This window comes from Muscardinus avellanarius (genome assembly GCF_963383645.1).
Source record: "Muscardinus avellanarius genome assembly, chromosome: 3".
Taxonomy (NCBI): Eukaryota; Metazoa; Chordata; class Mammalia; order Rodentia; family Gliridae; genus Muscardinus; species Muscardinus avellanarius.
Genome location: NC_137788.1, coordinates 92,345,520 through 92,359,446, shown reverse-complemented (window position 1 = coordinate 92,359,446; position 13,927 = coordinate 92,345,520). Strand labels below are relative to the sequence as shown.

The window sequence follows — 13,927 nt, the reverse complement described above, 5'->3', positions numbered from 1 at the left end:
ATAAAAAGGATGAAATATAAATTTCTTTGGAAATCTAATAAGTGATCGATAAAATATAAAATAATGTCCCCACAAATATGGCCAGGTGGAATTTGAATGCAGTCTCTTCTGAGATTACATCTTACTCAGAACTATTCTAACTTAGAACTCCTGAAGCAATTACATTTCCAATGAATACAACAGAAATGGATTTGGGAAAGAAAGTATCAAATAATACATTTCATAACCTTGTAAATTTTTAAGACTCAGAAGAGAAATTAACAGATTAAAAATTCAGAATATGTTGGATATTATTGAAATGTTAATTTTTTGAAAAGTTTTTAAAACTAGTAACTATAAAAATCTTCCTTCCTCTAAAATAGTCTGGGACAAAATTTTTGAGACAAAATGTACTATGGTTTTGCTAATATATTATATTCATAAAAACTAGAGCATATCAGTAGGCAATCATAAATTCCAAGGCCAAATTATGTACTATGATATTGTAACAAAAATTGAACAGTGTAATATTGTATAAAATATACATTTTATTTGTAAACATAGTATAAGATCATATGTGGGCCACACTTATTATTTTTTAATCTTAATTTTGATGTTCTTATATAATTTTTAATTTAACTTTTAGATTTTTACTAGAAACCCAAACATATCCTTTTAAATAAATGAGTGATTTTTATTTTTCTGCTATACTTTCTTAGGGTCTTCCAGGCCCACCTGGTGAAAAGGGTGAAAATGGAGATGTTGGCCCCATGGTGAGTTTGTACTTTCTATTGTCTGATAGAAATTCTGAATATCCACACTACTCATGTTAAAATGTATTAATATGGACAAAGTAGTTTGAAAATCATGATACTGCCTTAATTGACCTCTTTTCTTTTCCACACATAATGTCCTAAAACCATGAAATATTGATATTTATTATTTCAAATATATCTCTCTTTTTTCTTTCTCATTTCAAAATAATATTGTGTGCATGTATGACATTTATGTTTATATATTGTTAGTTTTTCTCTTAATATATATGTATTTTTGTAGTGTATAGAACAAATTGCTACATTGGTTGATTTTTAGTGTCCTATTTTGGACTTTAATATGAATAAGGCAAAGGTTAGGTACTATTCTCACAGAATTTCTATAATTAACAATTGTTGGCAGAGAATAAAATTATTATTTCTATGCTTTAAAACAAATTCTAAATTAAATAAACAATTCAGTCTCAATTAGAGTGCTAAAAATATAATTATATGTATGTGTTAATTCTGGTTTTCTACTCTAAGACCTCAAGTTAAAATTTAAAATATGTATATTTGTTTTTAAAATACTACATTTTAGATAAGGGAATAACCTACCAAAGTAATTGAAATTTGTGATGAAATGTGATGAATGCATTTTGTGGTTGCTTTTCCTTTCAATATTGCCTTCAATTTTTACTTACTTCAGAATACATACTTTGATAACTTTATACTGAAATGTAATATTTTATTCTCTTTAAGGACACATCCAGATTTATTATACTCAGAAATAATATTTATCAATATTTTTTACTCTCCAATAAATCAAGTTTAATAATCCCATTCCCAAAATGTTGTCTTCCTATGAAGTAACCAAAAAATACTTAAAGAACATAAATTTAGCCCTCTACTTTTACCATGTGCCATGCACTATTAAAACATCTAGAAACCCTTGATGTTTCCAACTATGACTAACTTCCCACTATACATACCGTAGCAATGAATAAACTGCACACACATACTTAACAAATGCCATAATTTGAAGTATCTTCTAATTAGGAACATTGTGACCTAGAACCTGTTCCCTTCCTATTTTACCAACACAGAGTTCACATATATGCATCTACAATGCTTAAGACTAATAATTTCACTTCCTAAGTGGTTTTAAGTGTAGTCTTTCCTATGGAATTTAACACAAAGTATACCCAATGTATTAGTTTACTACTTTTGTCACACACTGGTAACCTCTATACCATGTCATAAATTGGGTTTCAGTTGTCCTTTGTATACGTAGTGTACACACAGCAAAGTAAAACAAAAGACACAGATATAAGGGACAACAATGGTCAATCTTGCTTCACCAAAACACATTGGTGCGAAGCCCTTTGCATTTGATCCCTCCTTCCCAGAGCCAGCACAAATACAATAATGTGTACTGTTGAGAAATTGGTTTGAGTGCTGTGCTCCTAATTGTCAATATCTAGTCTTTCTAGATGTTAAGAGGTTGCCAGTATATGACAAAAGTAAAGTTAGTAAACTAATAAATTGTGTACCTTATTGTGTTAAAATTTTTATGAAAGATTGTCTTCTCAAAATTTGAGAATTATAGCCCACTGGATTGGTGGCAGCCAGAATACTCATGTTTCTTCTTACTTTTATGTTTTTAGTTTTTTTAATTGGTATATTGTATTCATACATCTCAGTGGGGTACAAGATGGTAGAGTCAGACATGCACACTTCATTCATTCATCCCTTCCTCAACCAGCCTGTTCCCTCCCCCAGTCCCACCCCATTCTCTCCCCCGTTTTTCCTCCTGCTTCTGTTTGGTTTAGTGATTGACTTTGATATGTTTATGAATGTATGCCATGTTAATATTTCAAAGACACTTTCATATTGTAACTACTGTTACATGTGTACAGTGTATTCCTAACCATTGTGTATATAGTAGGCAAATTTCCATTCTAACTTGAAACATCTAGTCAATCTACATGTTTGGAATGTATGTTAAATGTAAGGGTCATAAACACCATTACTTTATTGATAAAATTCATATGAATTGCTGTCTTTTGGGAATGGGACTGTTAAAGCACCTCTGTATGTAGGGTAGAACTGTCTGTACTTGTTGAGTGATTTGGAGGACACTGCAGTGTAGCAGTTGCAAAAGGTAATGTGCTAGTGTTTTTACATTTGGACATTTTCAGACACCATTTTTCTGTATGTTTGGTGCATTTTTGTTTTGATATGTATATAATGTATATAAGGGACAAAGGAGTCCCAATATGGCAACATCTAATCTCTAGATGTGAAAGAGGTTGCCAATATATAACAAAGTAGTTAGTTAAATTAGCACTTTTTTATATTTTGTGTTCAAATTTATGGGAAAGTTTGCCCTCTATAAATTACTTTTGGATATGAAATTGTTAAACTATCTATTATCAATAAAATTTAACTGGGATAAATGCCTAATAACCATTGCTGTTTCACATAAGTGATTAGTACTTGCACCCAACATCAGATACCAGAGAAAACTTCTTTTCAGATATGGTTGTTGTAGTTCTATGAATCACTGACACATTTTCTTTGACCTTATGGTAACAGGAAATACAGGGAAAACTTTTCAACCATGGCCTTGCAATAAACTGAGACCTTTTAAAAATACTGATATCCTGGTATTCACTACATACTCTTTTAATCACAACCTTGAGATGGGGGTGTTTTGGTCATCAGTATTTTATAAAAAGTGCACAAAGTCAGGAAAAAGAAACTTGCTTTGGGACTAAAACTAAATAGTTATTCTTATTTCCAATTCTAGCATATAGAACATAAGATTTTATACACATACAAGACCCAATTGCAAATAAATAAAAAGTACTTTGAATTAATGACATCTAAATCTAGTTAGGTACCATTTTTATTTCAACTTTATGTTCCCTTTATATTCTAGCTTGTTACTGAATAAAACATTGCTAGTTGTATTATGAATATATTGCACTTGGTTGTAGAAATAGGCTTTCTTAGTCCATATTTCTGATCAAAATGGTTTCTTTCTGAAGTAGTACTGATTTTCCCCACAGCTATGGGTAAAAGATCATTAGCTAACATGATGATGTTGCCTACATCAGGTAACTTATAACCCTGATATGCTTTACTGACTATGGTTTCCTTCAGAGGCTCAAACTTAATTTAGTTTTCTTACTCACAAAATAAAATGTTACAAATTCATTTGAGTTTGGTCTTTGTAAACTTTATTTTTCATCTTTTATAGGGTCCACCTGGTCCTCCTGGCCCGAGAGGCCCTCAAGGTCCCAATGGAGCAGATGTAAGAACCGTGAAATATATGCCAATTATTTTGAAGTTACTTAAGTATTGATATTATCCATGGCAGATGTTTTCTGAGATATAATGGAGATAATCACAATACAGTTCACTGATGGAATTAGATAAGGATGCCATGATCATCCACTCACTCCACCTAATTATACAGGGAAAGAAACAGATTTTCTAAGGAAGGCATCACCACAAATAGACACATAGCTCACATTCAAGATAAGTTTTTTGGTGAGAGAGAAATAACAGTTGAATTCTTTGTATTACAAAATGCCACATTGTTCAGATTAGCATACTTAGGTTGTGTCTTGCATGTGACAGCTATTCAATAAATAGTTACTGAATTCTTTCAAATTCAAGTTTTATCTCTGACAATGGCATGAGGAGATAGTTTGTAATTGGCTTTGACTCTACTAGTCTAGTTCGGTACCCTAAACAGCCTTTATGTATGCATCTGCCTACTCTTTTTTCTAAAAATCTTGTCTTTTGTACTTTCAGTTTTTAAAATATGTTAGAGCAATATATGCATAAGTATACATCTTTTCAATTGCATAAAAAGGATATTCCCCAAGCCTAAAAACTGGTCCAAAAGTATAAGATTTGGATAGTTAATGCTATCTTTATCTTACTGTTAACATCAATAGGCCTAGTCTTTGGTGATCTCTAACCTTCTAGTTTCATATTTTGATAGTGAAGACCTCTGCACTTTCTTGAGTGTATTGCTCTCTGAAAAGAACTAGATGTTTTTATAAACTTACTATTTCATCATAAGAATAATAGTGTTACTTATTTTATCCTGCAGGGACCTCAAGGACCTCCAGGATCTGTTGGCTCAGTCGGTGGTGTTGGAGATAAGGTAAGGAACCTGGTGATATGCAGTTTGAAATAGCAGGAATTAACGGCTTTTCATAATACTGGCTAACACTTTAAGTGCTTCTAATTTAGATGGGGTTTCCAAGCATTTTGTATACAACTGTATGACACTCATCTCATCTACTACAGTAGTTGCACAAATTAAAGTTAAAGTGATTCTGCAATACCATGCTGTTGATTGCCAGATATTGTAGTGGATGATGATGTACATGGGCTATTTCCTTTAATCAATTCAACAACATCATGATGATGGTATCATTATCCACTTTTGTAAGCTGGGAACGCTGAGGCTTAAAGAATTCCAGCAATTTCATCAGGTTTTTTCATTAGAAAATGATCCATTGCAACCCATGAATGCCTGATGAGAGTACCTTGTCTCTAGTTAGTAGTATTACTGAAATAGAAGAGATTGATAAGTCTGACTTAAAAAAAAAATAGAATCCTTCACATCACAAAAGAATTACTCATTGATTTTCATCATACTTTAAGTTACATTTTCTTTACTAAAAATGTGACCTGTCTTTGACACTTTTAAAAATAGTTGCCATGTGCCATAATATCTGGATTCAAAACAGCTTGTTTTGGGGGGTGAATATGATTTCATTAAAAAAAAATTGCTCTACTCTGTATGAAAATGTCAAAATGATTCACTGATTTTTTATGCATTCATGCTCCCTTTTTAAGAGAATTTTTCAAGAAAATCATCATTGATATTAATTGATTAAAAATGGCTTACTGATTTGAGCAAAGAATTTAATTTTACATAATAAAATATTATGCAGTGTAAACAATGACAAATTTTCCTGAATTTGCCAAGGATATCAGTGCCATAGATTATTTTCATCTCTTCAAAATTGATTCTGTTTCTTGGTCTCAAGAAGTCTTTTTGACATATTTTGTCTTGAACTTAAATTCATTTATTTTACTTAAAAGATTTAACCCTCCAGAGAGAAATGTAATAGGATTAGAATGTGTTATTTTGTTGTTTCCGTTTGCTCAAAAATGTGAATGCTGTAGAGAAAAGACATCAGCCTTAAACCTTTTCTCCCTGCACCATCATCATTTAGTGCTAATTTTGTCTAAATAGTTGTGGAAATTAATCTCTAGTTTTACTAGTTGTTTCAGCTCATTTTATTTATCTTCTAAAGATTTTAAATACAGGGGGAATAGGGTTAACTACTTCAGTGGCTTCTTTTATGTTTTTTTCTTCTGTATAACTCTTGAAGATAATCATTGCTGCCAGATGTTTGAAGTTTTGGGGAAGTTCTACATTGTTTCCACTAAGTTTAAAGACTTTTTAGAAATAATTTGTCAACTGAATCTTAGGAGACTCATGTGGTAAGGTTGGTGGATTGACTTTTGCATTCAAATATGTCTGATTTCAAAATCCTTACATAAAAAATTATTTTTGCTGCTTTTTCTTTTTGAAATTTTTGATATGACAGAAAACAGTATAATATACTACTATCTTAGTATTCTTTTTAGAATCTAGGGTAATACAATTTATTATGGACAATATATTCCTGATGTCACCTTTAATTCTGGCCAAATGTATCCCCATTTGTATCTTGAAAATTTTATTCTCAGTCACTAAAAATGAATGTCAGAAGCAGCTAATATTCTTTAGTCATGTCATGCTCTATGTAAAATATTTGACTTGTTCTTCATGTAATGCATATTTGATATAGGTAGACTCTGATTTTCAATAATTTCCTCAAAACAAGTAGACATATCAAGGCATTTTCTTAATATTTAATGTGTTTACAACTCTAGACACACAGAGGAATTTATTATTTCTTCTGAAAGAAGCTTTACCTAAACAATTGTGCCATGGAGTCACCAAATTGTTACCAAGTTGTGAGAACTTCATAACCTAGAAACACTTCTTATACTGCTGCTCTACCATATGCCTTATACCAATTATTATTATTTAGAAAAAGTATTGTGCAACCTTTTTGATACTAGAAATACAGACCGAATTTATATACTATTGTGTTTTGGGCATTATTTTATTCATTTTGTTTATGCTTAATTTTTGATAATTATTTAAATCCACCTTCTCGCTACCATTTCCTCCACTAAAACATAGAAATAATTTCTTCAGAGACTCTTTAAGGTTGACAAAGATAATCAAAGAGCAAAAGCAAAAATGTGTTGAGGCCAAAGTTCTATCTTTCTGTGATATAACTACACATTAATGTGGGGTATAAGAAAGCATTTTGTACATGCTCAATATACTTTATATATTTTTAAATAAATATTGCATATATCTCATATATAAAATATTTAGCATGGACATTTTACAGTTGATTTAAATGGCAAACTACTTGTTTTATTTCAAAGATATGAATATCAGCTCATAAAAATATTACTTATACATAATTCCATTACATTGAGGTAGCTGAATGATTTCTTTCTTCATAAATAATGTAAATGCAATATTTTACTTTTAAGAGTTATCCAGAATACTGGAAATATTTGTTATCCATCTTGAAAGAGAAAAATTTTACACATGGTACTTACTACTAATAAATTCCTTTCAAATGCTTGAAGTCCTCGGCCATTGTGCAGATAATTTATGAAGCTAAAGTATGTGTACATTCTAAAAGTGAATAAAAATATAAGAAATTATGAACAAAAATAATCACTTCCTGGGAATTATGGTTATACCTAATATAGTACTTTCAAAAAGTTTGAGGAAAAATTAGTTTGTTTCAGGAATATTGAAACGCAAGAGTGAAAACTTTAGGGAATTAAGGATTCTGTTTTAATTGTTAAATATAATGCTTATTTCAGAATTACTAAGATTATGGATTTCAGAGTTGCTAGTACCACTGATTTTGAGTGGAAGTGCAATTTATGAATATACTATATTACTTCATTTACATAATCACTTTAACAAGTTGTTTTATGAATTTTTAAAATGAGACATTAACAACAGACTTTCCCAGCTAAAACCTAGTAATCTAGGAGATTCAGTTATTATTCTGCTGAAGTAGAAAATAGTCATCTATGCCTAAACAGGAAACCATGAGTGCTATCAAAATAATAACAAGCAGATACTCAAGTGGAGCAGTTAGGGTTAGTATGTAAGTGCCTTCTATACCACATAACTACAAGTATTTCTCTGTTTTTAGGTCTATACTAAACTTATGTTGTAGGATTATCAATATTTTCTTGCATTATCTTCTGATTTGTTATATTAAAGCTGTAATGATGGCTTGGTGGTAACTTGGGTTGATGTGCTAGCTATTAAATAACCGGGGAGAACTGTGGCATGAGAACTATCTAGTTCTGTGTCCTCACCTGAAAAATAAAAGTACTGAGTCAGTTAATACAAAGCATTCCTTTCATTCAAGTTTTCTAATCCTTTTAAACAATATAATAAATCAGGGGCTAATATAATGTGTCACAATTGAAGAAGTTTTACAAGTGCAAAGCATCATGACATGTTCTAGAGCCCATCTGATTTTCTTTTCTTTTTAATAGGGTGAACCCGGAGAAGCAGGGAACCCAGGGCCTCCTGGTGAAGCAGGTTCTGGAGTAAGTACTATCTTATTGTCACCACTGGGTGTTATTGGCTTGTGACTTTCTTCAGAGAATTTTTAAGCTTGCAAGTTAACTTTCTTCTAGCTCTGATTAAGTTTTTTACATTTCATTTCCAACCCATTAAAAATATTTATAAATGAAGAGCTTAATTATTTATAAATGAAGAGCTTATTGTTTAATAACTAAACAACTTCTGTGTATTTTGATTTACATGTGAATTGAAAAAAAAGTGACACTTGCATAAGTAAAAGCATTAAAACTCTAAGCTGTTTACTATATGCATTGTTTTTGGTGGACTGCTATAAAAGAAACAAAGAAACCTTAATATATAAAATAAACATTTATGAGTTTTATTAGTCTTGTATTATTTTATTTTATTTTTATTTATTTATTTTTTTGGTGGTACTGGCGTTCCTGGAAGCCCTTCTACCTCAGGACTACACTCCCAGACCTATTTTATATTTTTTAGTTTGGAAACAGGGTCTCTTAAGCCAGTGCAGCTGGCTTCGAACCTGCATGATCCTCCTGTCTCCGCCTCCCAAGTGCGGGGATTACAAGCGTGCGCCACCACGCCTGGCTAGTCTTATATTATTTTAATATAGATTAACTTAAGCCCGAAGTGAATTTACAACACCACTATCCAGGAAACATTTGCCGATGTCTTCAGAAGCTTTTATTTATCAGTCTTGAGGGGTGGTTGCTGTTAGCATTCGGTTAGTAAAGGCTGTAGATTCTGTTAGATATTTACAGTGTGCAAAAAAGACTCTCACAATAAAGGATTGTCTACCCTAAGGTGCCAATGTTAAAAACTCTGATTTAAAAAGTGTAAAATAATTTTTTCTATGGTATATAGGGTCCCAAAGGAGAAAGAGGAGAGAAAGGAGAAGCTGGTCCACCTGGTGCTGCTGGACCTCCTGGTGCTAAGGGGCCACCAGGTGACGATGGTCCAAAGGGTAACCCGGTGAGTAGGTTTGGTCCCCATTGAAGTGGCATTTGCAAAAAAACTCACTTTGGAAGTTTTCGCATAAAAATGGAAATTCATGAGACTTTCAACCTTAGTTGGAGAAACGGATTTCTCATTTCATTAGTAAGCATTAGTAAGTATTCTAAATTGATTTTACTTTAAAGAAATTTTTGAGTAAAATAGAAATAGTCACACTAGGCTTTGTCCTGATTTTAACCTCTTCAGCTTCAAAAATCATAATATTTTACAATTTATTTTTATTTATTTATTTTCCTTTAAAAATATCATTTTAGGGCCCTGTTGGTTTTCCTGGAGATCCTGGTCCACCTGGGGAACCAGGCCCTGCAGTAAGTATCACAGAAAAATAAAAGAATGATGTGGGTGGGTATATTCCAATGTTTTTATTCTTAATACTTGAGAAAAATTCTCTATTACTTAAGTGGAAATCCCCCCAAACAGAAAGAAAAATAAAACAGTCACAACTACAGGAAAATACATGGAGTTGGAAAGTATTAGACCTACATTGTGTGACTGTGCTTTTCATTTGAACAACTGTACTATATATGTTCATGGTGAAAAAATGTCCTTGCCTTGTACAGTAACTATATATTCTTCCTTCTTTATATTAAAATTGTATTTTTAATTTTATACAGTCCCAAGCTCACAAACCCTTATGGCACCACATTCCTATAATAATTTTATCTACCTGATAATAATTTATCTCAAGAATACACTTAGTTTCTCAAAGCTTTGTTCCCCCCTGATAAAAATGAAACCGAGTGAGAAACATCTTTGCTCATTTTCTCTTGCTGATCATAGGGTCAAGATGGTGTTGGTGGTGACAAAGGTGAAGATGGAGACCCTGGGCAACCGGTAAGAAAACACTGATGTATTTAGTTTAATCTTCACATATTATCCAGTTATTTTAAAGGAATAATCAGAAATGTAAAAGCTTTCAAAAGCACAATTCATTTTGTATACAGTTTTCTGAAATATATTTAAATTCCAATTTAAAGATAATCTTACATGAATTATTTTTTATTTGATGTAGATTAGTGAATATAAGTGAAATCTTCAATGCTAAAAAATATAGTCATGTCATAGTAATGATTCATCACACAATGTCAAATTGTTATCTATTTGTGTTAAGTAAGAAAATCTTTTTAAATGCAAATAAAGAAAACCCAGTTAGTAGCTGCTTATTCGTATGAGTTATTTCAATTACAACCTAAAGGAGCTCAGTATAGTATACACCATTGTTTCCTTCTTTCAATTCAAGATTTACACAAAAGTATGCTTTGGACACACAGGTAGGGCACCTACTTAAGTAGGAACCCAAGGTAACTTTTTGTTTAATTTTTTGTTAGATCATTGTATTCATGCATCTTAACGGGATGCAAGATGGTGGAGGCACACATGCACATGATAACTTTACCCCTAACACTTTGTCTCTAGAGCCAGCTTCTTCACTGGCTATTTGAAGTTAGAGATTCAGGCTTATTTTATGTAAATGAGGCCCAAATTATTGTCACAATCTTATCATAGTAGTACTAATAATGTATAAAAAGAAATTTAGAGGTTATATGGTTTTATAATTTATGTGATATAAATATAATTGTTAACTGTATGATTCTGTTAAGTGTATTGTTTGGATGCCTGTTGGATATAAATTAGCACTATTTTAAAAGAACAGAGTTTTATGCAGAGGGAATCTGATTCATTCTCTTCTCTCAAGGAATTTACTATATGCATTTAACCAGTTCTATCTATGGATATCTAGAGGAAGTTTAGGTATCTGAAATAAGGTTGGGCATTTTTAGGAAAGATGTATTAAAATGAGGAAAAGAGGTTGGTTGCAGTTCAGATTTTGAGAAATAATTTAAGCCATAAATCATATTTAATATTTTAAAATGTGTCTTTCATATTTTTATATGTATTTATTTATAGGGTCCTCCTGGTCCATCTGGTGAGGCTGGTCCACCAGGTCCACCTGGAAAAAGGGCAAGTTTTTTTTAATTCTTTATTCTAATATATACTCATTGTCTACCATGTATCTAAATTTATATTTTGCATGTAAGCTGTAGGCTGCATTTTCTAAGGATACTGAAAGATATTATGCTTTCTTAAATGTGTTAAAATACTAATATAAAATATACAGTAACTATTTTATATCGCAATAAAATAAGAAAAATTCAACATGGGAGTTTTCCACTTTTTGTGCAAATGTTGTAGACAGCTATAAAATAATTCCGTTGATATCTTGCACAGAACTTATAGTTTACTATACAAAGTGTCAAAAGTCCAGTGCTAGCTTAAGGCATTATAAAATCTGAATGCAGTATCAATAAAATGAGCTCAGGATAAATATATAAACCTAGATTACTTTCAATTATCAAACTCAAACTTCTCTGACTTTGAAACAGGATTTTTGATGAAGTCGAATTTTCTCAAAGGATTATTCCCACATAAAAATAGAAACTGATCAAACTACTGACTGAAGTAGTACCTAGGATATTTAAAAATTTTAAATTTAATTTAATTTTATATTTTTGATTAACATATAATGCTTTTAGATGTTGATGAAATATAGTATAATATTTCAACACATGTAGATAGTGTGGTGGTGTTGAGTTTTTTGAGTTCCTTATGTATTCTGGATACTAGTCCTTGGCTAGATGAATAGATTGCAAATATTGTTTTCTATTTTTTTAGGCTGCCTCCAGTAATTATTTCATTTGCTATACAGAGATTTTACTTTAGTATTAACCTATTGTCATTTTTTTTGGTTCTTGTACATGTGGGATTATATTAAAATAATTATACCAATATCTCACAGTGTTTCCATGTTTTCTTTTAGTAATTTTATGTTTTCAAAACTTTCATTTGAGACTTAGGTCATCTTAAGTTGATTTTTGTATTGTGTGAGAGATGAGGTCAAGTTTCAGTCTTCTACATATGGATATACAATTTTTTTCCCAGAAGAATTTATTATTGAGATTGTCTTTTCTCTATACCAAGTTTTGGCATCTCTTTCAAGAATCGCTGTAGAGGTGTGGGCTTGTTTCTGAGTCTCTGGTGGTTTCTGGTCCATTTGTGTGTATTTTTATGTCAGTATCATGCCGTTTGGTTACTAGGTTATATAGTATGTCTTGACATCAGGTGATAAAATCCCTACAGCTTTCTTCTATATTTTCAAGAATTATTCAAATATTTGGGATATTTTGTGGTTCCATTTAATTTCAAGATTTATTTTTATAGTTCTCTGAAGATTGTCATTGGTATTTTGATGGAGATTGAGTTTGATCTCTACATATCTTTAAGCAATATAAATATTTTAATGCAATTAATTCGTCTAATCCATAATATGGGAGCTGTTTTCATTCTTTTGAGATTTTCATTGTAGAGGTTCTCCATTCCCTTGGTTAAATTTATTTCTAGGCATTTTATTTTACTTCATAATTATTGTGAATTGGTTTGTTTTAAGAAGTCTTGCTCAGCAAAATTTTATTAGTATATAAAAATACTACTGATTTTTGTTGATTTTTATCTTAAAATTTTATTGAATTCACTTAGTCTCATTAGTCTTATTTCATAGCTCTATTAGTCTTTTACTAGATTTTTTACTTTCTTTTCATATATGAAATCATATTATCTGAGAAAGGAATAATTTTTTATTATTGCTTCTTTGTATTGTTTTTTTTTATTTTATTTCTTTTGAGTAATTGTTCTGGTTAAAACTCCCACTACTATACTGAGCAAGGGCTGTGAGAGTGGACATTTTTGTCCTGTTTCTGATCTTAGAGGAAGTTATTTTGTTTATTCCCCATTCAGTATATTGGCTATGGATATATCATATGCAGCCTTTACTATGTTGAAGTACAATCTATCTATACCTGATTTGTTTAAGGATTTTTATTAGGAAGAGATGCTTGAACTTTAATGCTTTTTCAGGCTGTAATGAGGTGATCAGATGTTTTATATCCTTTATTCTATTGATGTGATTTGTATATTGCATTTATTGATTTGTCTATGTTAAACTATCCTTTCACTCTTATAATAAATCCCACTTGATCTTAGTGGATATAAAGTTGGATTTGGCAATATTTTTGAGAATTTTTGCATCTATGTTCATCAAAAATATTGGTCCATAGATTTTTTTATGTGTACTTGGTCTGATTTTGTTAACAGGGTAATGCTGGCCTTATAGAATGGGTTTGGAAGGGCTCTCTCTCTCTTTAAATTCTTTGGACTAATTTGAGAAGACTTGGTCTTGATTTTTCAAGAGCTTTTCCTCAGCTTTTCCAGTCTCATGTTTTTTAAAATTATTTTTTATTTTTATTTTTGTGCATTTATTGGCGCATTATATTCTCATAATGTAAATCATGTTGACAGTAATATACATGCACACAGCACTCATCACTTGTTGCTGTTTTGATCAGGTATTCTGTGTCCTCGGGATTTACTGCCCTTTACTTTACTGTTG

At 31.1% G+C, this 13,927-nt stretch overlaps 1 protein-coding gene across 5 annotated transcripts in view; it reads left to right on the top strand.

Moving 5' to 3' along the window:
* Nucleotides 1–13,927, top strand: part of COL11A1 (collagen type XI alpha 1 chain) — a gene marked incomplete at both ends in the record, with an annotated part of 228,661 nt that overhangs the window by 179,247 nt on the left and 35,487 nt on the right. For all 5 annotated transcript variants that reach the window (XM_080693166.1, XM_080693164.1, XM_080693167.1 and 2 more), the window contains 8 exons: nucleotides 699–752; nucleotides 3,997–4,050; nucleotides 4,861–4,914; nucleotides 8,421–8,474; nucleotides 9,334–9,441; nucleotides 9,738–9,791; nucleotides 10,264–10,317; nucleotides 11,392–11,445. In XM_080693166.1, coding sequence (XP_080549292.1) covers nucleotides 699–752; nucleotides 3,997–4,050; nucleotides 4,861–4,914; nucleotides 8,421–8,474; nucleotides 9,334–9,441; nucleotides 9,738–9,791; nucleotides 10,264–10,317; nucleotides 11,392–11,445 — 486 coding nt within the window. The remainder of the gene's footprint in view (nucleotides 1–698; nucleotides 753–3,996; nucleotides 4,051–4,860; nucleotides 4,915–8,420; nucleotides 8,475–9,333; nucleotides 9,442–9,737; nucleotides 9,792–10,263; nucleotides 10,318–11,391; nucleotides 11,446–13,927) is intronic.